Below are 27,028 nucleotides of genomic sequence, written 5' to 3'. Positions count from 1 at the left end.
AGAAAAAAGCCCGATTGAACATGTTCAATCGTAGTCGGATGCAGTTGGTTGTAGTCGTAACTTATCGTGTTTGTGTGGACACTCACACGACACGATAAATTGTCTTACTGATGTTTAGCCAATCAGAGAGTAGCATTTAGTGGCGTAACTCACGGCGCATAATCTGTGAGAGTCGGGCCTGTGTGGACTGGTACCCTCGTAGGTAAGTGAAGTAAAGGCGCGACCCGATTTTTTTTTACAACTACCCAAGACGCTGAGTCCTGTCGGCTTGTGTGTAGTCGTAGCGGTATGGGCCGGGCTTTACAGTGTTTGACGTTCATCAAAAATCGACTCCGGTCGGTTACCGTTACGACCTTCGCGCATATGACTCTCCGTATCAAGGTCTCCCCGTTATTTATCACTGAACGACTCCAAATTATATATAGGTTTGATGTAGTTACATTCATATGTGTGGAATAATACTACCTAAGTTCGGGCCACTTGTGTTAGATTGGGAGCCCCCACATGCCCAAGGCCCCAGGACCCCACGATGGTTAATCCAGCGCTAGTCAAGTGCCATGGTTTCGATTAACAGATATCCAGCAATCGTTCACTCTGTCTCTTGTTCTCCTTTCTTTATCTCCCTTTTTTATTATAATTCATTCATGACACAGCCGATTTAATAACATACAGAAATATAAAAACACGGCGCGTGAATATCATTCAGCAGTCACATGACAAACAAATGAATGCGTTAGTATAAAGAAGAAAAGAAGACTATAATCTTTGTAGAAGATATTGGTTAACTGATATGCGTATAAACATTCTATCAATCAGTATGGATAAAGTCAACGTATTTTTACTGTGTCTCTTCTTCAGTTTGTTCTTCACATCAGGTTAGTAAATGGACGGTTATGGGTTAGTGCCAGTGGATGATGATATCTTTAAACCAGAGAGAGAGACAGACAGCCAGTCAGACGGGGATAACATACATTTTGCAATAATTCGCTTGCCTTAGGATCTTTAGCAAGAGGGGTTCCCATAGAAAACCCTCGAGGTAATGCCAGGGACCCTACATCTTGTCACGTTAGCCTGCAAGTGTGGGATCGAAATCACGCTATTTGACTAAAAGACAGACCCAATGATCTAAAGCGCACGCTGTAGACCACTCGAGGCCGAAACTCTAATCGGGGTGTTAAGGATAGTACCAAGAGTGATTGTAAGATTTCCATCTAATAGGATTTAAGACTAGACAGTTAGCCTAGTGTGTAGTGTGGGTAGGTGGGAGGGGTGGATAATACTATATATTCGCTTAGTAAATATCACCGATTAACTCTCAATATTAACTTTTTTTCTTCTGAAAATGAAATTCTAAAACAATTTTTACTTCGTCCGATGTAACAACACACGTTTTATCGACGCCATATGTTGTGATGTCGCACGTAGAACTTTACTAGTCGTGGCCATAAATGTCAGACATGTTGTGGAGTTAATAAAAGGTGTATCAATTATATCATCCAAAATTATAATTTTGTTCGTAGTCAATTTCATTCGATGCGTTAAAGGACCCATCCCAATTTGAACAGGGTCTTAAAAATAAAATTCCTAGTACGTATGAAATTTAAGCGCCAACATATAGAGGAATGGTGTATTTACCTTTTCTCAAAATTTCAGCTCAAATTGGACGTGAACGTAAAAATTGCTTATCCGGAAACGTAACCCTTTTAAGATTTCGGGTCACTTTTTTCGTTGTTTGACCTAAAACTCAATTCCCGTTCCATGTGCTGTACTTGATAACGAAAGGTATATTTCACATACAAATTATTTTTATAAAATAAAAGTCTGGTTTTATCCAGACACCGCATAATACAGCTTAAGACACCGGCCTCCATTTCCATATGAAGACTGACCGGTTTAGGTTGTTTGAAAACGTATCACGTAGTTGCTCGGTCCTGAGAAAGAGAATTTTAAGGGATTTTAGCACAAACTTAAGCAGTTTTATTCTCAAAATATTATCGGGATTGACCCTTTAAGACGTGTCCAAAATTCACTTGTTGGGTTTGGCTGTATGTGCTCAATAACAAATAAAATGATATAATCCTTTGAATTGATTTCCATCCAAAAGGTGTTGTTATCAATGTTGGACATTTTCGCCCCCTAAAAGTTAGGTTTAGGTTTAAGACTTTTGGGGGGAGGTTAAGTCTCCACATAAGCACTGACCTAGGATGATGAAAATTTGGTTCGTGATATTTCCTAGTTTTATTAAAAATCCATACAATACATTAAATTTATATACAAAGTTGATTTCGCTGGGGGTTTTTTGGTGTTCGTGGCGCTGGTGGTCTTCCTTCGGTGTCGCGTGTGGTATTATAATAATTGATGTCACCAAGCATATCGAATAACCGTTTAATTTGGTTCCCATGTACACATTGTGCACATAAAGGGACCGGTGACATTTGGAGTTCGATATAAGAGTAGACCCTAGTGTTACTGCCCAGGAAAAATTTCCCTCATAGAAGAGACATAGGTCGTTAAACCCAATTTCATTTCTAATACTATATAGGATATTGCTCCGCTTCACCTGATTTGCGGAACTTAATTCTAATATTATGACAATGCAGTGGACAGACACTGGCGTACCCGGAGAAAACTCACGAATTAGTACAAGCGACCCCACAAGTTGGGTATCAAAACAACGCCTCCTGACGACTCGACAGACCTGATGATATAAAGTACCCACATTAGACCGTTCGGCCATTCAAAATATGGAAGCATACGGCCATATTCATTTAAAAATTGTATACAGTCGAAACAAGATATTTTTTAGGTATTTATAACAAATCTAGACTATTTCAAATAAGGAAGTAACAAGGGATTTGTAATCTACATTGTTTTTAAGTTTGATTCTCTAAAAGGAATATCGATCTAAAAATAGTTCAATTCCGTTCAATATATACACAGATACGTTGAATTGAAAAAATATCATCCTCTGTAGACGATATGAATGAGATAAAATCAAAACACACCAGCACCGACTATAATCTTTGCTAAGGTCAATTGATACACCCCTTTGTCATCCAATTTAATCCCGATTAGTCATAATTAAATGTTAATATTAAATTTGAATACATTGTAGTCTGGGGTAAGCCTTATGAAAAAGGACATTGTCTAAATATTTTAAATAAGGATCTGAATATTTATAATACAATTACAAAAATTAAAATTTAATAGATAACTAGAGTCAAAATGTTGAAAAAGTTGAAAACATAGCAAGACATATATATAGCAGAAGAAGAATTATGTAGGCCTATATTATATAAATGTGAAGGCCTATATTACATAATCATTTTGTATTCAAAAATGTAAAAATCAAAATACAAGCAGATATTTTTTTTTGTTGGTGGAAAAGAATTATATTGCGGGAAATTTAAATGAAAATGTGGCGGGAAAAAATATCACCCGGTGTGAGTACTGGGCAGAGGGATTAGCTCCAATCAGGAGGTCTTTGGGTTTGCTCTCGGTATTAGCCGAGAAAGATCCCCTGGTTTTATCCGAGACTAGCATTTGGTGGACAAAACACCGAGGTAAATATTGTGGTGCAGGCAAAACAGCCCATGACAGATGGATTATTTGACATAAAACTATGTCAAACATTATCATAACCTGAAAATAGAGCATAGTAAAAAACAGATATAGGATTATCTGTCTACTTAATAGATTCAATGGCAATAAAAACTACATAATGGACTGTACAGACAAGAAATATATAGGTTAAAGAAAGTCATTATAAAACTGTAAAAGGAGTGGTGTGTTGAACATAACTAGTATATTGAATTTACAGTGAACATTCCTGATATCATATTGTCGTTAACTATTGTACATTATTACAATTTACACGGGTCATGTCAGCCAGTAGAAAAATTAACGACGATAAAAGCGACCCTTGTAATACAACGAGAGAGATTTAGAGTAAAGTGGCGTGAGTACGATCCCAAGCCGGTACGTGACCATGAGTAGAATCTCGCGAGTTTTCTGTAGTTTTCTGAGTGGACGTTAAACCCCTCCCCCACTCCTAATGCGAGAGACACATACGCGCGGGGGGGTTGGGTGGCCAAATGGTTAATGGGTATCATAAGGTCTGTCATTGAGCCAACTGGCGTGGTTTCGATTCCCCGGTTGTACGTGACAAGGAGTAGAGTGTCAAACCTCGTATGTTTTCTCCGGGTCCCCCGGTTTTCTCCCACTGTTAAAGACCCCTACGTGCAAGCGAAACATTAAAATAAAATTAAACCATGTGTTAGTGTATCATATCTATTTTTTATTACAGAATATTATTAAAAGGTATTATTTTAATATACAATTAACTATTCCATTTTTGACAGGATTTATTTTTAAGTATTTTGTGAGTTAGATGTAAAGACGTGTTTCATGTCGTGTTCATTATACCCATTATTTTAGGGTTGATACATATTATGTTATTATTACTCTTATTTTGTATTATATTAGAGGAGTTTGTACATTAGTCCTGACAGGACGCTAAACGCAATCTCTCTCTCTCTCTCTCTCTCTCGATGTTACAAAGATCGCGTTTATCACTTAAACCTCATATTATGTTTGATTAAACTTTGAATGGCTATAAATCAAGACAGAATTTGACCGACAATGATATGGAACCAATATATTCAATAAACCAGTGACAATGTAAATACCTCTCTTATTAACTATTTCATGACATGGTGTAATGAACTAAGGAGGTTTGCCTTTCCTTTCTTAAATTACAAAATCACATTCCTTTACAATACTCAAAACCTTTTCAGAGGAAGCCCTGGCTCATACATCACTGACGAGCCATACCAATAAATAATATTGACTGTAATGAAAATTATTAAGTAGAATTTTGTCCGTGAGTTATATATAGAACTATGTAGGACAATACGGAATAATAAACAGAAAGGGTTGCCAATTTTATTATTAATAGAGATAGTGGCGTATAGAAAGCTGAAATCAGGTTTCTTAACAATACAGCGCTCACTCATATGATATTGGTTATAAATAAACGATACACTGCTCACATATATTGGTTATTGACCTATTTATAGTTACATGGTCGTGGCGGTATTACATTGCTTTATTGGGGAATTATTGGGGAGGGTGGGGGTGTTATTGTGTGCTTATTGGTTTGTTTTTGGGGTTTGTTTTTTTTAATTAGGGTATGATCTGTACTTTCCTGTTAGTCCGTCGGTCCCTCACACTTTTTTATTGTGTGCTTTTTGTTTGTTATTAAGCTTTTAATTAGGGTATGATCTGTACTTTTCTGTTAGTCCGTCGGTCCCCCACACTTTTTTATTGTGTGCTTTTTGTTTGTTTTTTTTTTGTTTTTAATTAGGGTATGATCTGTACTTTTCTATTAGTCCATCTGTTCCTCACATTTTTATATTGTGTGCTTTTTGTTTGTTTTTCTTGTTGTTTGTAGTTGTTTTTTGTTTGTTTTGGTTTTTTATATTATGGGTGGTATCCACTGTTTTATTAGAGTATTATCATGTTTTTATTATGGCATGGTCGTTTTCGAGTTTTAATTAGGGTATGATCTGTACAATTCTGTCTACCTGTCTGTCCCTCGCACGTTTTTGTTTATTGTGTGTTCTTTTTATGTGTTTTATTGTCTTCTGTGGTCGTTTCTTTTTAATATGTGGTGGAAGTGGAGTTGTGTGTATGTGGTTTATTGGAATATGCTAGAATATCGATGGTGATGGTGATATATTCTAAAAAAAAGTACAAGACGGACTGATATAAACACTGATCAGGAGTGAATATTCTCTAGGACGCTACAATCAATGATAATGATGACATCGATGTGGCTTAATGAACCCCAAATATTAACTTTTTTTTCCTACGCAAATTAAATTTTTAAACATTATTTTTAAGTATTAGAAAATTAAATAAACACGTTTGGAGTATGTGTAGGTAAAAATTATTTCCTATTTAGTGTAAATGGGTATGTAAAACGAATAAAAGTCGCCATTTTGCCTGGACCAGTAACGTCTTGTGTTTACAATACACGCACCATTGATGATGTGAAGTCATAGGTTAAAATCAGTCATCTTTTACAGAGCAATAGAAGACTTTTCGCAATACCTCTGTGAAACAGATTGGGACTGATATTGATATGACTGAGGAGTGAGGACAGAGACTAATTTTTAACACGTCACAGTTAGGCGAAGAAAAATATCACACCGTCCAAATGACAGTTTTCAAATCAGCGTAACAACTGGCTCATTACGCTACCTAGCATATATCTACACAATCACAAGACTGTATAATAGACATCAATCAAGCAAAAATATATGCAATTTCGAATATAGTCATTGATAGAGTTGGAAATCATTAAAAAAGTAGGCCTGCATAAAAAAACACACTCTGACATACCAATTTTATTTGTATGTTTAAAATGAAATAGAGTGACATCCCTTTATAAAAAAATGTCAAAAACAGTTGCTAAGCGAGCTACATCGAAAGAGAGCAACGTTTTATCTCATTATCTCAAAATTGTTTTCTTCGGTTATTGAGTCATTAAAACCAAAAAATGGCCGTCAAAAATCGCGAAAGAAAGAATTCCCATAAAAATGTACAATATCGATAAACACTTTATGTTTAAAATTTAGAGGACTGTTGTTGCTCATTTGAATGGTTGTTTTTGTCTTTAATCAGGGTATGATCTGTATTTTTCTGTCTGTCTGTCCCTTACACCTTTTGCGACGCGATTACTCAGCTTCAAATTGAGGTAGAATGTTCAAACTTGGTATAGGTGTTTTTCTTGGTTGTGATTGGAGGTATATGGTTGTTTTGTTTGTTTCTGCATTCCATGTGTATAAATAACCTCCCTTTATATTCCAGGTTCTGACGGAGCAAAGCTTGATTTTTATCCATCGAAAACTTTAACAATTGGAGCCCCAAAACTGACATTAAATTGCACAATTGATCCAACGTTTAATATGCTGTATATAACAACACTGGCAATTAGAAAAAGAGAATATAACCCGTCTGTACTTTTAACATACGCAGAACTCTCGTTCGGTAGAACGAAACCAGTGTATGGTTCAGGAATATCAACCTCTAGATATCATGCTTCTGGACAAGTTATTAGAGACGACTTGCCCTCATCCTATTTACAATTAGAGGTTACAGATCCAAACTGCAATGACGAAGGAACGTATGAATGTTATAATTCTGGATCTAACAATCAAGGAGCTGTCAAAACTCCTTCCAGTGGAGACAATGTCATAATCAGAGGTAAATATATATCTGTTTAATTAATAACAAATTTGAACGTCCATAAATATCAGTTAAATTAATAATAAGGTTGAACGTTCATAAATATCAGTTAAATTAATCATAAGGTTGAACGTTCATAAATATCAGTTAAAGGGACTATCCCGATTTGAACAGCGTCTAAAAAATAAAAGTCTGAGTACGTATAGAAGTTAAGCGCCAAAATATAGAGGAATGGCGTATTTACCTTGTCTTAAAATCTCAGCTCAAAATATTGAGTCGTTTGGACGTGAACGTCAAAACTGCTTATCCGGACACGTAACCCTTTTAAGATTTCGGGTCAATTTTTTCGTTGGGTGACCTAATATTCGATTCCCGTTCCTTTAGAGGTCTATACAATAAATGACCCATGTGCTGTACTTGATAACGAAAGGTAAATTTCACCTTTTATATAAAAAAATGTCTGGTTTTATCCAAAAACAGTATAATACAGCTCGGGACGTCGGTCTCCATTTGTAAATGAAGACTGACGGGTTTAAATTGTTTGAAAACGTATCACATATATTGAGTTAGTTGCTCGGCTCTAAGGTAGGGGATTTTAGAGGATTTTAACACAAAATTAAGCACTTTTATTCTCGGGATTGGCCCTTTAAATTAATCATAAGGTTGAACGTTCATAAATATCAGTTAAATTAATCATAAGGTTGAGAGAGAGAGAGAGAGAGAGAGAGAGAGAGAGATGGGGTTTAACGTCCACTCGACACAAACTAGGTCATTTCGGGACTAACATATGGTTTAATTTAATTTACATAATTCGCTTGCGCGTAGGGGTCTTTAGCAGTGGGAGGAAACCGGAGAACCCGGAGAAAACCCACGAGGTTGGACAGGCGACCCTACTCCTTGCCACGTACAACCGGGGATTCGAAACCACGCCAGTCGACTGAATGACAGACTTTATGATACAGCGCGCGCACACTAACCATTCAGCCCTCCAACCCCCCCGAATCATAAGGTTGAACATCCACAGTTAAATTAATCATAAGGTTGAACGTCCATAAATATCAGTTAAATTAATCATAAGGTTGAGCGTCCATAGATATCAGTTAAATTAATAACAAGTTTGAGCGTTCATAAATATCAGTTAAATTATTTTTTAAAAAATCGGAGCGTCCATCAGTATGAGTTAAATTAATTTTTAAAAAATCGGAGCGTCCATCAATTTCAGTTAAACCAATAACAGATTTGAGCGAGTAGACTTAGCTTTATATTAAATGGTTAATAAATCGGGGTGGCCATACAGATCAGTGCCTTTATGTTAAATTGATAATAAAGCAGAGGGTCCATAAGTATCAGTGGCTTTATGTTAAACTGATAACAAACCAGAGCGTCCATAAAATATCAGTAGACCTAGCTCTACCTTAAAGGCTCAATACCACTCTTGTTGTAACTGAATAATATGTCCCAATCTTTATTCTGGTCAACAAATTGTACTATTTTAGAATATTTCAATTAATTGATGATACAAATTTCATCTTAACACACCTTATTTAAAAATTTTGAAAAATTCAACATAATGGTTTGAAACGTCTAACGTAAACCTTTTCAAATGAAACTTCGATTTAAAAAATATTTTCGAACCCTCTGGACAAGTAAAATAGGATGTAATGGATAATTTACACAACAGGTAGGACACTTAAACATCTAGTACTTAGATAGAAATATTATTTATTTTCTGGAGCTTTCAAGCTAGCAAGAGTGTTATTGTCCCTTTAAACTGGTGATAACTCGGAGCGTCAATAATATCAGCAGACATTATGTTATGTTGAATTGATAATATATATCGAATAGCATTAATCAGATTTAGATGTGGGAACCACAACTTAACAATAGAAACTGGAGGATGGTATAATATAGATAGATCTGACAGAACATGTAAATATTGTCTGGATAATCTAGGCTGCTCGCTTATCGAAGATGAACTGCATTTCATTGTCAAATGTATAAATACCTTAGATCACATCTTATGTCATTGATCGACTCATCTTATTGTAATAACCCTTACTTGTATAAACATTGTAAATAATGTAACAAAATATATATTTAGGGCTAACAGCATAAAAACTAGTTATCTGTTGTAATATAATGATGTTTTATAGTTGATATATTATACTGCACTACTATGGGCTATGGACCAGAGGCCTTAAATACTGAATACACATTTGATTGATTAATTGAATTGTCATAATAAATCGTTTTTTGTGCTTATTACTACTATTATCTTTTATTATCAAGATGCGCCTGTGTTTGGAAACTTGACGATGGCTGTCTTACCAGAACAACAAATTTACTTGGTAAACTCTGTGATGAATATTGTTTGTAGCGGAAATGTTGGCTATAAACAACAAGACTGGACATGGCAATGGAGAAATGATACCGACCAAACATGGCTTCCGTACCCTGACGCTTATAATATCACTTACGAAGACATAACACCTCCAGATGGTCGGTGTAGCTACGTTTCAAGAAGTACGTTAAAATATTTAGTGGAAGACAGGGAAAATGGTATACAATTCAGATGTATGGTGGGTGATCTAGAACAATTCAGTTTCAATTTGACCGTTTACTCCACAACGACAGGTAATAATTTAAATTAGTCGCAAGTAAAACCATAGGTGTTAAGTTAGAACCATATATGTTAAGTTGTCGCGAGTAGAACCATAGGTGTTAAGTTGTCGCAAGTTGAAACATAGGTGTTAAGTTGTTGTGAGTAGAACCATAGGTTTTAAGTTGTCGCAATGGGCGTCCTGGCTAGTGATAAAGGGGCATAATTCATAGGAGACACCATAGAGGATGCGGTCCAGCGTGACCTCATTGTTTACCCTATAGCATTGTTTTCCTGTACATTCATTACGCTCTGGTGTGTGGACAAATGTTAGTTTTTGTCGTTAATATGGAATGTAATCCTGAAACGTCAATATCATCAATAAGGTCACGTGGAACAGCATTTTTACTAGCGACGCGTGGTGGGAATTCCTTCACCAAGGACGCCCATTAGAACCACAGGCGTTCAGTAGTCTCTGTCATCCAGAAAAATATTCTACGAAGACTAGAAGGTTCTGGGTGACCGAGACTAGGCGTTCAGTTGTCGCAAGTTCTTTAGGAGTGAGAGGAAACCTACGGGTAATCCTACACTTTGTCATATACAAGCTTGGAATCGAAATTACACCACTAGACTCCGTGACAGACCCTGTTCTTTTGACCAATTTTGACCACCACTCGACTCAGTGACCGACCCTGTGCTCTATAGCGCACGCGTTAGACCACTCCGATCTACAACCCACAACCCCATATCACCAAGTACAGTATGTGCAATGTTATGAAGATGGTGGGCATGTAGGCGTAAAGAGAGATATATTTTTGTCCCGAAATCTCTCAAACGGGAGAAAGTAGAATGCGTATTTTAATCATACAAATGGGTCACGGTGGCAACATTCGTTTAAAGGGCGTATGGCTATATTCGCTGGAATTTAAAAATAGACTAAGATGGATTTTAACGCTCATATTAATGTAATATGAATGTATATAAAGTGATTTATATTCATTTTTTTTTTAAATTTAGTAATTTCCAATCAATTATGATGGATGAAATACATGAACAGTCTAAACTGAATTACAGTCGTTTACCCTTGCTTAGTCCATTCTGCACGTTGCACGCTGTTTTATTATTATGTTGTCGTTTGTGAATCAACAATTACTAATTACTTCCGTATTATCTTGTAGGGTATGCTCTTCTTTGTTCATTAGAATACACGAATCGTGTACTGATTATAACATGTCCATGGCGTCTTGAATATTGGATATTAGGATCCCATATTTTCACGCCAAGATATGACACCAATATTGAAATGGACCAATATTAAATTCTAATTCGTGTTTTAAATTTCAAATATCATGGAAAATATTGAGAGTTAAGAGGTTTAGATCCTTTAATCAGAGGCGAATGTCAATATCCACAATAAAACATTATTTGTAGTTTAGTATAGTATATATTTATTGACAGCAAGTCACAACATACATATTCGTGGGACCCATATACACGTGGGGTCCTGTGCTCTTGCCCATCGTGCCCACGCGTTACGACGGTCATCACTTACTTTTTTCCGTTTTCCATGAGATAATAACATTAAGATTTTATTTACAGTAGTGAACCCGACGCTTGGTACTACAACGGTTCCGCAGCCAGGTGGTGAGTAATTTTATTACAGTAGGGGAGCTGTGGTGGCTAAGACGTTGGCACGTTCACCATAGGTGTTAAGTTGTCGTAATTAGAACCATAGATGTTCAGTTGTCGCGAGTAGAACCATGATTGTTAAGATGTCGCAAGTAGAACCAGAGGCGAATGTCAATATCCACAATAAAAAATTATTTGTAGTTTAGTATAGTATATATTTATTGACAGCAAGTCACAACATACATATTCATGGGACCCATATACACGTGGGATCCTGTGCTCTTGCCCATCGTGCCCACGCGTTACGACGGTCATTACTTACTTTTTTCCGTTTTCCATGAGATAATAACATTAAGATTTTATTTACAGTAGTGAACCCGACGCTTGGTACTACAACGGTTCCGCAGCCAGGTGGTGAGTAATTTTATTACAGTAGGGGAGCTGTGGTGGCTAAGACGTTGGCACGTTCACCATAGGTGTTAAGTTGTCGTAATTAGAACCATAGATGTTCAGTTGTCGCGAGTAGAACCATGATTGTTAAGATGTCGCAAGTAGAACCAGAGGCGAATGTCAATATCCACAATAAAAAATTATTTGTAGTTTAGTATAGTATATATTTATTGACAGCAAGTCACAACATACATATTCATGGGACCCATATACACGTGGGATCCTGTGCTCTTGCCCATCGTGCCCACGCGTTACGACGGTCATTACTTACTTTTTTCCGTTTTCCATGAGATAATAACATTAAGATTTTATTTACATTAGTGAACCCGACGCTTGGTACTACAACGGTTCCGCAGCCAGGTGGTGAGTAATTTTATTACAGTAGGGGAGCTGTGGTGGATAAGACGTTGGCACGTTCACCATAGGTGTTAAGTAGTCGTAATTAGAACCATAGATGTTCAGTTGTCGCGAGTAGAACCATGGGTGTTAAATTGTCGCAAGTAGAACCATAGGTGTTAAATTGTAGTTTAGTATAGTATATATTTATTGACAGCAAGTCACAACATTCATATCCATAGGGCCCATATGCTCGTGGGACTCCGGCCTCTTGCCCATCATGCCCATGCGTTACGATGGCCATTACCGTTTTCCATGATATAATAACATTAAGATTTTATTTACAGTAGTGAACCGACGCTTGGTCCTACAACGGTGAGTCATTTTATTACAGTAGGGGAGCTGCGGTGGCTCAGTGAGTAAGACGTTGGCACGTTCACCTGGATGTCCCGTGTTTTATCCCACTATTGTCCTCTATCCGGGTAAAACTTTTCTCATAGCACACTGTATGGCGTATACCCGTTTTTATCAGCCCAGTCGGAGAAGGACAGTAAAACGTTAAAACCCATTTCATTTGACCCCAGTTTATCTATAGTAGCTTTGTTAGTGATATTAAATTATAATAATTTTAACGTCTGTGTTGCTTCTATAAAATAGTTATATAACGTCAGTATAGGGTATAGATATTACTTGTGTGAACTTAATTTAAGGGTATTTGTAATTCAGGTGGTGGTGGTGGTGATGATAATTCAGATTTAGAAGTAGTTGGTATAGCTGTAGGTCTGGTATTGGTAGTAATCATAGTACTAGTGGGCGTTCTGCTGTATTTCACCATTTGGAAAAAACGTAAACTTAAAGGTAATTTGGAAATATTGTTTTATCTACGTTCAGAAAGGATTCGAGTTTCACTTCGTCTTGTCTAGTGTGGGAGTGGGAGGTCTAATGGTTAACGCGTGCGCCTTGGATCATAAGGCCTTTTATCGAATCAAGTAGCTTGGTTTCGATTCCCAATGTGACATGGATTAGGGCCATATCTCTCTCTTGTTCTCTCGATCGTCTTGTCAATACTGTGGTTATTCGGAGATTAACGTTATTTAATAGGCTTTGGTATGCAAAGTCAGTGAGGAAACCATTCAAAATACAGCGATCCATCTACATCATACTTCGAGAATAGATCTTTCTCCTGAATGGCCGCCATATCCAAAACTTAGTATATTGTCTTGTAATACGGTTATACTCCGTTTCACATCTGGCATACAAACAAAGACTAAATAAAATTTCGGTTAACTATAGCTTAGTGTCTGTTCTCAAGCGGAGCTAACTGTAGACAGACAGCCTAAGTTTAGTATGTGAGGAGACGTTTATAGTCCATACAAGATGATCTCAGTTTTCTGTTCCACCCGAACGACTAGGCCATTTTTGGGAATCCCCGCAGTCGAATGTTAATATGAAGTTAGATTTAGTTAATTGATTTTATATTTCAGTGACAGACCAAGAATATGATATGTAAGTATTTGCAATATCAAACTTATTTCTGATACAAATACGTACAACTACAATATTGTAAAAGTTGCAGTTTTACCAATACGAAAATAATTCAATTCCTTTTAGTATTTACAAAGATGTAATGACGCATAATTCCACCGACGTTTGATGCTCTCTCCTATGCAGCAAGGCGGTCACTATCTGTATTTGTCATGAACCATGGGACTGTTTTTAATCCATTTGACTCCAAGACGGGGGATTTTCTGTGATAGAATACATAACTCTTTTTGATTAGAAGGATATTTTAATACTGGATAACATATTTACATGTACAACTCTACATATTAAAGTCATTGTGGTTAGATATAATAAAGTCTATATACAGCTGCTCCTACTAGGTCTCAGAAGACCTCATTCTCCCGGGGACCGAGGGCAGACCCTCCTCTCCTCTAGGTCTCTCTAGGGCCTCTAGGTCTCCCTATCCTGATTCTAAACTAGGTTTTTTATAATGCCATAGTTAATAGCATTAGTAATCAGAACAATGACAACTAATTATTAAGAGTAACACATCTTAACTCTAGACAATACGTGTTAAGCTTAAATCTTATATCATATAGACACTCTGAGTATACAAGTGTGTACAACCCATTACATCTTACATAATACTATGTCAAAAATCCCACACCTGGGCCCGATTCCTAGAAGATTTTAAGTAGACTTAGCATTTAAGTAAACTTACCTTATTTTGTGTTCCCAGAAAATTCTTAAGAACGTTCTTGTGCTTAGATTTTAAGTAGACTTCATTGTAAGCACAAGAACGTTATTATGCGTTCCAAGAAAAAACTTAAGCAGAACTTCGTTCTTAAACATAGTCAATCTAAGCACAAGTCCCAAGCAGGGTATACGGCTTGCTTACCAACCTTAAGTCTGTTTCTGCTTTAAAAAGATGGCTGACCGTAGAGTTATTCGACGGCATTTCCGACACCTTTTGATACCAAAGAGACAATTACAAGACAGAGAAATCCTTCTCCAAAAGAAATTAAGAATGCTATAGAAATTTCGCTTCTACCCTGAAACCATTTTATTTATTTGCCAATTAGTAAACAATATTCTACAAACACACAGGCTACTTTAAGATCAGCCGCTCTCACAATTATTCAGTTAGTTTGTATGTGTCTGCGTTTTTTATCTTGTGGCACATTTTATATGTGTATAGGGGACATGTCAAATGCATCTAAATCAACCATATATTTATGACGTCAATGAAGCAGACGACAAATTTTTGACGTAATTCGCATACCAAAGTTGTTTTTATGACGTTAAAGAGCATCGTAGTCTAAGTTTATGGTAGACTTTACCAGTCACAATGTGCTTAGACTTATACTTGACTTGTGCTTACGTAAGAATGGTCTTGAGAATTTTCCAGGGACGGTATTTTCATAAGTTTCTTACGTAAGAAAAAGTGAAGCACGACTTTGTGCTTACTCTAAGAATTTCCTAGGAACCGGGCCCTGCTACGGATTAACTCTTACAATTATTCTGTCACTTAATAATTTGTCCAAAATGAGTTACAAATAAAATATGAATTCAGAATACAATATTAAAATTTAGATCACAAATGATATTGTATTACATTTCTAGCGTTGATATTTTGGGTTTGTTTTAAAGACGGTAAATAATCAAGCTAGTTTAGATTATAGTGCATTATGAGGTAAATGCAAATCGTTACTTTAACATATTATATTGTTTCAGTGGAACGAGTAAATTACCTGTTATATCTAATGGTGGTAAGTACTTCACAATTATGAAATAGGATTTAACGTCTAATAAAGACGGACATATGTCATACAGTTCTTTAAGGTGGTCCCACCGAACGCCTCCGTGTTGTCCCTTGTCAGACTCTACGTCCTGAACCACTCCGGAAATTCCCGATGAACTCCCTCGGCAAACACCAGGATCGAACACGGGATCTCCTAGTCAGCTAGCCAACGTCTAAGTAAAAGTAACTAATTCTTTAGTAGTGGATTGATGACTTACCCAGGTTTCCGGACACAGACTCTACTATCTTCTTTGTGGGTGAGGGGAGGGGTGTTCAAAAGTCTTTTGATAGACAAATTTTAAGCTCGAGATCATTTACTATTGCTACTTTGGGATCTAACTAATCCATTTGACTAGATTTTAGTGTACATTATGCCGTGAACAAATAAAAATTGACCGACAAAATACAGATGATGATCAGTGGTATTTGTTGTTTAACTTTGGTATATTTTTTTTTATTAATTATATTTTCAGTGCCACCCACATCGACAAAAATGTGATGAGTGCGTTTTAGGATTTGTCACGAAAACTCTTAACATAAATAATCACCCAACCAAATCATCTTCAGGACTGTTTCTCAATTGTACAGTGACGATCAGTACTAACAAACTGACATTGGTTACGTTCCTTTCTTTTCAAGTCTCGATTGTAAATCCGTTCTCTAATGACAATTTATTACAATATCATGCATGGATGAATGCAATATGTTTACCCAGTGAAATCCCTAAACGGTATATTAAGGTCTTCTAATTGATCCGACCGGATGTGAATGGTGCAGTCAGAACATTGATAAATACAAGACGGACTACAGGGTCTATGGGCACAGTTTAAATTACCATTGCGTCATTTTAGCGTAATAGGAATCCCTTGCGAACTACAATATTGTGAAAGATCAATCTCTGAAGGGAGTATCTGTCCAAAATGGCTCAATTCCGTTCCGTACTTACACAGATATGTTGAATTGAAATTTCATCGCTTTGTAATTAGCCCGCCGCCATGTTGTTGTGGCAATAAATTGGATGCCATCGTGTATCATGTTACTAATTAAGACGCAGAAAAATACAAACCATACAATACAAGACTATAAAATATTCGGTCACGTTGATGATAATCCTGTCTGCTTCTGCGTTCACAACTTCGAATATGCCGAACACTATCTGCCTGTATTCTCCTTTGATTTAGATGTAAGATATCAGACAACCACCAACCTGAATTATGATTGTGAAATCACCAGATGTCTACTGTTCCAGGAACATATGACACGAGACAAACGCATTCATCTAAAAAAAAGTGCCACAATATAATTATAATACCGTAAATTCAGGGGTTGTTTTTAGATCTATGAGCATTCATCGTGTATCCTGACTTTTCCAAGCTGATTGTAGGGAGTTGACGATGATGTATGGTTGTGCGTTTTTTAGGGCTGAGGCATCTAGGATTCTCTTTTATGAAGATTGTTTTCTGATCTATGTACAGTCATCGTATATCCTGGCCTTGCCCAGCTGATTTTAGAGAGTTAGAGATGTGCATTGCTTAGTGCTGGGTCGTCTAGGATTCTCTTCTTCTAAGATTGTTTTCAGATCTGTATGCAGTTATAGTGTATCTTCACCTTTCCCAACTGATCTGGGAGAGTCGGCGATGATCGAAGGTAGTGTGCTATTTCCACGCCCACATTCATAAACTGTTCCGCCTATTCAAATAGTAATAAGCAATGTTTCTATATTATGTATTTTATATGTTCTATATTCTGTAATAATGTATTTATGTGTAAATATACTGTATATAAATCGACTAATCCATTGAAACACTGGTAATATTATTATTAGAGTTATTGCCCTTGACATTGGTAATTTTCCGAACAGGGGAAGGGGTTACACATAAGCTTATCATGTTCATTAATCAAGTTCAGATATTGATCTTGTTGACAAAAATGGGCGTTGTATGTAAAAAGCACAAAGAAAAATGACCATAAACTGAAAGCCATCACTTTGGAAAATAAACATAATATTTGGACAAAGAAAGATGAACAGTCCCTACCTGGGAAAATGTATTATATAGGTTATGTTGATTACAAAATGGACAGTAGACTAAAGCAGTGGACACATTAGCCGAATCGTTCGGCCGAATCAATCGGTGCCGAATTTTATTCGGCCGAATGGGTGGACACACTAGCCGAATGCTTCGCCCGATTCAACCTGTCGATTGCATCACCTTTCACGTCAAATGGCTTCAATCTATCACGTGACTTCTCGATATGAGTGGTGATTGGCTAATGAATTCTATATTCGGCCGAATGCTTCGGCGAAGCGGACACACCAGGCGAATATAATTCGGCCGAATATATCAAACATGTTTGATTCGGGCGAATCATTCGGCCGAATAGAAATTCGGCCGAATGACAGTGGACACACTAGGCGAATTTCGACGCCGATTCAAAAATACACGACTGACAGTTCAACATTTTCCGGGTTCAATTAGCAACTTCAGATGTCATATTTGGCGTTATGAGTGGAACTGTCGGTCAGGGTTTATAAAAAAGGTGGAACGACGTTCATACAATCACGTGTTTACTTTTACGGAGCGTAACAATCTGGCCAGACAGTGCTCATAAAAACTTCACAACCGGTCTCTCTATTTGCCCAGTTAAATAACACACGTAACACACACAAATACACGTGCATAACACAACCACGTGTCTGTTAGAGCACGTGGTGTGGGTTTTGTTTATAAAAAGTGACTGACATAATGGCGCCACAAACGTACTTTTTAGTTTCCAAGTTAAATAAAACACCTATACAGAAAATTGAAGTGACAGATTTGTTTCGAAAGTTCTTTATTCCCAAGGACCCCAACCACAAATACACGTGCATAAAACAACCACGTGTCTGTTAGAGCAGGTGGTATGGGTCTGTTTATAAAACGTGATTGACATAATGGCTCCACAAACGTACCTTTTAGTTTCCAAGTTAAATAAAACACTTATACAGAAAATTGAAGTGACAGATTTGTTTCGAAAGTTCTTTATTCCCAAGGACCCCAGACACCGCCGTGTAAGTCTGGATTAGCTTGAGGGTCAGGATCAGGATAACGAACAGGAACGGCGGTATTACTGTAATAATCCAGTCTATCCAACATGGATTTAACTATATCAGGATATAGAGCTGATAATTCTCTTCTTTCATTTGGATCATCTTTAATATTAAATAACCAAAGATTCTGATCTTGACTGTTGGTACTTGGTAATGTCAGGTTCTTGTCTACTTGTAGATGTGGTGGTGGAACCCAGTGGCTATCACCTAAAACAACATGATATACACAAACTATAAATCCCCGTCCAGATGATATCACAGATGTGGTGGGGGGAACCCAGTGGCTGTCACCTAAAACAACATTATATACACAAACTATAAATCCCCGTCCAGATGATATCACAGATGTGGTGGGGGGAACCCAGTGGCTATCACCTACAACAACATTATGTACGAAAATATAAATCCCCGCCCTGACGATATCACAGGTGTGGTGGGGGGAACCAGTGGCTATCACCTAAAACGACATTATGTACAAAAACTATAATTCCCTGTCCTGACGATCTCTCTGATGTAGTTCTGAAATCCACCGGTTTTCACCTAAAATAACATTATGTACAAACACTATAAATCCCCGTTCTGACGATTTCACACCAGTTTAAGACATATAGAATTGGGCGAGACAAAACAATCTAAAGATCAATCCGTATGTCATGTTTACCAGATTTCCACGCTAAACTCACACAATGGCAGATTAAAAGATAACAGCAGGATTATAATAAAACAAGAATATTCTTTGAATGGCGTTTAGTAATTGGGACATTATCAAATAAATAAAATGAAATGTGGTTTAACATCCAACTGTTCTGATCCGACTGGGCTAATGACATTGAATTCTAAACCATTTCTTTATATCTGGATAAAAAAGTATTTCTATAGTGTAAATAGGTACATACGAGGGTTGGCTGAAAAGTTCTAAGCTTATCTCACACGTTCTGATCAGCAGTGAATATTCTATGATGTTTTTTTCCAGCCACTTCCCGCGTCGCTCTTTTCAGTTTTACAGTGTGCTATGGGGGAAATTGTCTGCCTAGCATACCATACGTAAGATAGTATATCTGAATTAAGAAATACATCACCATCGACATTACTGGTACTGTTAGTAAAAGTCTGCACACCCTGTCTAGTACATTATACGTACGAGAATAGAATAGTGTGCTTACCTGGATTACCGGTGAGTATTTTCCAGTCACCAACTCTAAGAGCAGCTCTAATTCTATTATCAAACGTGCCAGGATACATTCTGTTACCAGCCAGCGTCGTCATCGGATCAATGTTGTGTAACAGTTCTTTTCTTACTGCAGGGGCATCTTCACTATAGGGGGTACAATGGTAACACACGATTAACAAAACACCTACTGCAAGCGTTCTTGGGAATCAAAATTGTTACAAAATTTTAGAAATTTAACCGCCCTTAATTAAACATTTTATGATAGTCAAGTCTGTGTTTCCTGAATGAAATCCGCCTAGTAACAGACATCATATTGGAAAATGCCCCTAGTAACGGACAACATAGCGGAAAATTGTGATTCCGAGAACTTTTTGTAGATGATCGGGTGTTAAGAAGACTTACCTGATAGTTGCCCATTGATCAAAGCCATCTAAAGGTAGTGTACCATTTAGATTACCTCCCCCTAATTTCACTAAAGTAGGATACCAATCAGAAACATGGATCAACGCATCATTCACAGATCCTTTATTTTTTAATGCTTGACCATGTACAAACCCTACTCCATGCATTCCACCATCCCACAATGATCCTTTCCATCCCCGTAATGGCCAGTTATTACCACCTGCATGTACTTGACCTCCATTATCTATTGATTTAAAATATACATTCTGTATAAGATTGGAGTTAATGATCACAGTTGAGTAATTTGGCGATTACACATGTCAGGGGAGGTAACCGCATATTGTAAGTTACATTTCCCTATTGTTCTCAGACGACTACTCCTTTCCTTTATTGACCTCAAGGTGAAATCCATGCCATTCTTTGTCCTGTTACCACTTTTAACATTCTAATGATCTTAATCGGTATAAGTGTTTTTTGGTAATCATCACTCCGATTTATCATTCATAATACATCGTGAATTAGTTATATATTGCACTTGATACAAATCTGCCTTAATCGTGCACTTTAGATCATAAGGTCTGCCATTGAGTCAAGTGGCGTGGTTCCGATTTCCCGATTGTACGTGAAAAGGAATAGGGTCGAGTGTCCAAGCTGCTGGGTTTTCCCCCGGGTCCTCTGGTTTCCTCCCACGGCGAGTAACCGAATTATTGAAATAAAATTAAACCATATGTTAGTCCCCAAATGACCTAGCCTGTGTTGAGTGGACGCTAAACTCCATTTTTCTCTCACAACAGGAAGTGGAAATAGATTTAGATATATTAGTTATATTTACAAATAAATTATCTCATTAATATTTAAGTGTAATTTATTTGTTAGAATAAAATTTGAAGATTGTTTGTTTAAAACTTACCCGTTGTGAAAATCATTACTGTATTATTCCATAAACCGGCTTCCATAAAAGCATCAGTAACATTCTTTACACCTTCATCCATACAAGTTACCATACCTGTCATTGCATTGATTTAAATATACATAATATACCAGCAGGATAGGATATAATACACACATACATTTCAAACAATAAACAACAAACGTATATCAGATCAAGTGAATGGATCCCGGGGCTAGTCGTGAGCCTCCGCTGAGCTGTACCTTCCCCGGTCTGTAATGATAATTAAGGTTAAATGTTGCGTCGATATTTCTGTATATTAACTTCTGTAATGAAAGTAGAGAACCGTGGCTGGAAAGCTAGTCTCTATCACCCAGAAAAGTATTCTACGAATATTAGTCTGGATGCGTTGTCAACATTTGAGAATAATAGGTCATTGGCTAGATTATCCGGTCGTTTACATTATCAAAAACAAAGTCTAAGGGAGGTAACTATTCCTAAAACAAGAAGTCGACGCCCATGAAATTAATTTAAGAATGCCATTTTAGAAAATCCATTTGATTCCATTGCCAGTTCAATATCCAACACTCCTAATTTGTCGTCACGATTCATGTTTGTTTATAGTTATGCAAGAGCTATGGGATTTATTGTGGGAAGGGGCCCAACTCTTACTTGATTTGGCGAAAAATACTGGATAATCAACCACATAAAAAAACTCCCGGTTACGCATGAGCAATGGAACGTTTCGTCAAATACTGAGAACGGTCCCAAACCCTCCGTACGTTGAAGACTAGGGGGTGCTGGGTGACCGAGACTACTGGACAGCAAGTTTGTCTTTATTCTTCTTCGTATTCAGACTGCCAAAGTTGCCGGCATGAACCAGTTTAGACAACACAGCTTCTCGGGCATGATACGTAACATACAATTATTTGTAACTTCATCTAACACCTACCAGCGTATATTCGTCTATTTTTATCTTGAATAAAATCATATTGTTTTATATAACTATCAGGAACTTGAAGAGGAGCGTGAACAGCTTGGTATGGTAAATACAGGAACAATGGCTGTAAGTAAAACAAAATAATAGCAACATGTGAATTGTCAATAATTTAAATAGTAATACGTTTCATGTTTTACTGGTTTTCATACGGCCAGCTTGTACAAAGGTCGTTAAATCTCATTATTTTGGTGGCTTTTAATTATATCAACCTGACAAATGTAATCATGCTTTGTAAGTAAGCATATCAACTGTTTAATAAGCACTTTATTGTAATCATGCCGTTGTAACTTAATCAAATCAAACAAATAGAAAAGGTTTAAAACTGAAATGTTGCTGATACAAAACATAGACCACATTGTGTCAGATCAGATTACGTTATCGACTTTTAATTTGTAGCGTTCCTGATTCTGGCCTCAGTGTTTAATAACACCAGTGACCACGTACCTTATTCTGGATAAAGGACAATATTGGTGTCAGTCATTATCACATATGTGATAGAACTCGCTAAACACGTTCCATATATAATTTCAACACAGAGATTGTTGCTACGATAGATGAGTAATGACGGTTTCTACAAAAGGAAGTGACAAACACAAAAGGAAAACACGAGTTATCCTTCTATATAACTCTCTGGAGTGACGAATGATAACAGTTACACGGGCGAATTTCTGCTCACTAACAATTCCTTTGAAGACCACAAGTTGTTATGTGAGATTGTGGGAGGATATCTGACAATATTGTCCTTTAACTTATACCAGTAACAAACCTTACCCTGGTCATGCTGTAACTATCTTTAACTATATTATCAGTAACTTACTTATTCTGGTCATGTTGTTTAACTATATCAGTAACGTACCTTATTCTGGTCATGTTGTTTAACTATATCAACGGCTCGTTCTGTAAATAAATGTGTTGAATATCGACCAGTTTGATTGGTTACCGTCAGATTATCTCGCAAGTCGTAACCACAGTACTTGGGTAGAGTTGAATTCGAATATTGGTGGTTGTCGCATAAAGTATGCAAATAGTACTGCTCACTACCACCGAGGTAACCTACAGAAAGGATGATGATCAATAATAGAGACAATGAGGTTATGGCCTTATTTCACGACACAGAAAAGAAATTTCCATGTATAAGTATGAGAGAGAGAGAGGGAGAGAGAGACCTGGGCCATTATCGCCATATTGTTACCTGATTGAGCTTAATAGATCAATATTAAAACGTAACAAATATAAAATAACGAGTGTCCAGAGGCATAGGGTTTTATGTCCACTCGACTCAAACTAGGTAATTTCGGGAATAACAACATATATAGTTCAATTACATTTCAATACTTCGCTTGCGCCTAGGGGTCTTTAGCAGTGGGGAAAATCAGAGAACCCCTTTCAGGTACAAGTCGGGAATCGAAACCTCGCCACGTGACTCAGTGACAGTCCGTCTAGAACAATCCGTGGTTTCTAGTCAAATGGAGAGACAAAAAGAACCCGAGAGGGCATTGGAGCCCGTATGGTGCTCGAGCCACGGGATATAATACAATATCATTGATTGATAACTTACCAAAGTATGAATCAAAACCTCTACTTGTTGGTAAATATTCCTTTTTATAAAATCCAAGATGCCATTTACCTACAGCATGGGTTGAATAACCTACTTCTTTTAGTTTATCAGCAATAGTTGGGCTGTCCAATGGTAGACCATTTGGTTGAGACCACCATATTATACTATGCTGTAAACCTGTGTGTATCTAGAAATATTATTATATTTGGTTGAAAACACCATATTATACCATGTTGTGTGAATCTAGAAATATTATTATATTAGTTTGAAACCACCATATTAAACCATACTGTAAACCTGAGTGTATCTATAAAAATTATATTATACCGTCTTGTATCTCGAAATATTATATTATACCATTTTGTAAACCTGTGTGTATCTCGAAATATTATAACATTTGAGACCACCATATTATACCATGTTATAAACCTATATTAGGTTAATCTTTGAATGGCATTTAGCGATTGGGAAACACATAAACATAACACAATTTTTTATGTGAAACAATTACTGGTTTTATTCTAAAAGCACGACGTTTCGACAAGTATCCTCTTATCGTTATCAAGCACAATGCCATTTAGTAAACTTGGGGTCAATATACATGATATTCATGGTATTCATGTCTATTGTTAATTATATAGAGAATCTCCTACCAGTCTTTTTTGATATCAAAAAATATCAACACAAGTTGATAAAGTAACAAACAACGAGGCTCTGCCGAGTTTTTTTTTTTACTTTATCAACGAGTGTTGATATTTTTTGATATCAAAAAAGACGAGTAGGAGATTTTATTTATCACCCAATCCCTTCTTACATGCACAAATAGATAAATATAATTCTTTGCTGTAGATTTCACTTTACTGAACATTTCGGCGTAGTGATACATCATTTTTTGACAGCAATTCAAACATTGCAAAGTCCTTTATATTGACCCAGTGTTTCCATCAAGGTCAATTGAATAACAATAGTTCATTTTTAATTTAAAAAAAAGGTTACTTTTAATAAGAAATGAACTGTTCTTTGAAAATAAAAAAAGTAGTTCCTTTTCAACTGACCTAAGGAGATATCGCAGTAGATTATGAAATATATCACACAAGCGATATCTACTGTAGAATGTATTATTGGGTGATAAAATGTCTTTACACACGGGAAGCTTATGAAGGTTCTTAAAGAATGTCAACATACAATGTTTATATTTGACAACAATCAGATGTGGAATTTTAACACATCGCTACCTGAGGAGATGGATGAGTCATTGCCTTCTATATTACGAAAGTATTATGCCATGCGCCTGACATAAGTCGAAACCAGTGATTGTTTCCCATAAAAACTGTGTTATGATTAGGTGTATTGTTTATACTGCCGTTTTGTAAACCTGTGTGTGTATATCCCACAGTCATACATTCCGACAGCCGTTGTTAGCGGGCTTATATTTCAAAAATAGCGATGTTAATTCATAACAGCTGTATCATAAGGTTTGTCAATGAGTCAGCTGGCGTGGTTTCGAATCCCCGGTTGTACGTGACAAGGAGTAGAGTCGCCTGTCCAACCTCGTGGGTTTTCTCCGCGTCCTCCGGTTTCCTCGCACTGCTAAAGAATCCTACGCGCTAACGAATTATTGAAATAAAATTAAACCATACATTATTCCCGAAATGACCTAGTTTGTGTCGAGTGGACGTTAAACCCCATTTCTCTCTCTCTCTCTCTCTCTCTCTCGCTCTCTCTCATTCATAACAATCGAAATGGATGTATTACCCAAAAAAGACAGAATGAGCGGTAAAACAATGTATTAATTAACCATGCATTTTCATTCTACAGTGTAACATTATAATGATGGACAACCTTTCTAATTCTTTCATAGAATCTACCCCGAATAATACCTGATATCGCCCTGATAATAATTGACTTCTAGTTGGGGTACAGATCGGTTGAACATAGTAATTCTCTAGTTTAATCCCCTCTCCTGCCAATCTATTTAATGTTGGTGTTTTAATCTCTGAATTATGGTAACCAATATCATGAAAACCATAATCATCAGCTACTACCAGAAGAATGTTGGGTTGTTTACTGGAAACACAGTGGATTATACCAGACAATAATACTATATTTATAATACTGAACATCTTCCTGTAACATACAATAATACCAGATTTATAATATTTAACATCTTCCTGTAACATACAATACTACCAGATTCATTATACTGAACATCTTCTTGTAACATACAATACTACCAGATTCATAATGATCCTCTTTCTGTATTAGACAAGGGGAAACAATTAACAATAACAAATCCCTGCGCAATAACAAACTTCTACCCAGAGTATAGTGACCATCTTCTGTAACAGGAGAACATCAACTGGTAATAATAAACTTCTACCCAAGGTATAATAATCATCTTCTGTGACAAGAGGTGAACGCAAACAGCAATAATAAACTTCTACCAACTGATAATAACAAACTTCTACCAATTTATAATAACAAACACCAATTTATAATAACAAACACCAATTTATAATAACAAACTTCTACCTACTGATAATAGCAAACCTATACCAACTGGTAAAAACAAACTTATACCAACTGATAATAACAAACTTATACCAACTGATAATAACAAACTTATACCAACTGACAATAACTGTCTTCTTTCAACTGGTAATAACAATCTTATACATACTGATAATTTCTACTAACCAATAATAATTAATTTCTACTAACTGATAATAACAGACGTATACCGAATGATAATAACAAACTTACATCAATTTTTACAAACTGATAACTACTACAGGCTGGTAATAACAAAGTTCTAACTACTGATAATAACAAACTTCTACCAACTGACGACAACAGACGTATATCAATTGATAATAACAAACTTCTACCAAATGATAATAACAAACGTATACCTACTAATGATAATAAACTTATACCAATAACAAACATTTACCAACTGATAACACCAAACTTTCCCCATCTGATGATACACTTCTATTAACTTTAAAATAACAAACCTATACCAACCGATAATAACAAACTTATACAAGCTGATAATAACAAACTTTTACCAACTGATGATAACAAACTTCACGCCAACTGATAACAACATTCTATAAACTTTATAATAATACACCTATACCAACTGATAATAACAAACTTATACAAACTGATAATAACAAACTTCTACCAGCTGATTATAACAACTTTTACCTACTGATAATAACAAACTTCTACCAACTGATAATAACAAACTTCTATTAACTTTATAATAACAAACTTATACCAACTGATAATAACTAACTTCTACACGCTGCTAATAACAAACTTCTACCAACTGATAATAATAAA

General features: G+C 36.4%; 2 protein-coding genes across 3 annotated transcripts; one reads left to right on the top strand and one right to left on the bottom strand.

Annotated features, from left to right (window-relative positions):
• Positions 1–726: 726 nt before the first annotated feature.
• LOC126829939 (uncharacterized) lies at positions 727–17,373 on the top strand. 2 transcript variants are annotated; one of them, XM_056103021.1, is made up of 10 exons: positions 727–875; positions 6,874–7,269; positions 9,541–9,885; positions 11,450–11,494; positions 11,849–11,893; positions 12,251–12,289; positions 12,992–13,123; positions 13,750–13,771; positions 15,503–15,537; positions 16,043–17,373. In XM_056103021.1, exons 1-10 carry the CDS (start codon positions 791–793, stop codon positions 16,066–16,068), a joined length of 1,170 nt encoding a protein of 389 aa, XP_055958996.1. In that variant the 5' UTR covers positions 727–790; the 3' UTR covers positions 16,069–17,373. The 2 variants fall into 2 exon arrangements, with proteins under 2 accessions (XP_055958996.1, XP_055958995.1); XM_056103020.1 differs by having other exon boundaries at positions 12,251–12,292.
• A 1,189-nt stretch (positions 17,374–18,562) lies between these two features.
• Positions 18,563–25,807, bottom strand: LOC126829941 (arylsulfatase J). Its single transcript, XM_050560140.2, has 8 exons — positions 25,558–25,807; positions 23,678–23,864; positions 22,976–23,172; positions 22,072–22,183; positions 21,141–21,236; positions 20,231–20,474; positions 19,821–19,972; positions 18,563–18,864 (listed from the first exon to the last, which is right to left on the bottom strand). Exons 1-8 carry the CDS (start codon positions 25,798–25,800, stop codon positions 18,590–18,592), a joined length of 1,506 nt encoding a protein of 501 aa, XP_050416097.2. The 5' UTR covers positions 25,801–25,807; the 3' UTR covers positions 18,563–18,589.
• Between the last annotated feature and the right edge of the window lie 1,221 nt (positions 25,808–27,028).

This window comes from Patella vulgata, chromosome 8, assembly GCF_932274485.2.
Source record: "Patella vulgata chromosome 8, xgPatVulg1.2, whole genome shotgun sequence".
In the NCBI taxonomy this organism is placed as follows: domain Eukaryota; kingdom Metazoa; phylum Mollusca; class Gastropoda; family Patellidae; genus Patella; species Patella vulgata.
This window is presented reverse-complemented; position numbering and strand designations above follow the sequence as displayed.

Bases quoted from the DNA above. Each gene is read 5' to 3' on its own strand.
- LOC126829939 (XM_056103020.1), top strand. From the start codon at position 791: ATGCGTATAAACATTCTATCAATCAGTATGGATAAAGTCAACGTATTT. The intron at 876-6,873 runs GTTAGTAAATGG...TTTATATTCCAG, and splicing joins CAGTTTGTTCTTCACATCAG to GTTCTGACGGAGCAAAGCTT. The intron at 11,495-11,848 runs GTGAGTAATTTT...TTTTATTTACAG, and splicing joins AACGGTTCCGCAGCCAGGTG to TAGTGAACCCGACGCTTGGT.
- LOC126829941 (XM_050560140.2), bottom strand. From the start codon at position 25,800: ATGTTCAGTATTATAAATATAGTATTATTGTCTGGTATAATCCACTGT. The intron at 20,475-21,140 runs GTAAGTTTTAAA...TTAAATCAATAG, and splicing joins AGTAATGATTTTCACAACGG to ATAATGGAGGTCAAGTACAT. The intron at 18,865-19,820 runs GTAAGCACACTA...ATGTTGTTTTAG, and splicing joins AATACTCACCGGTAATCCAG to GTGATAGCCACTGGGTTCCA.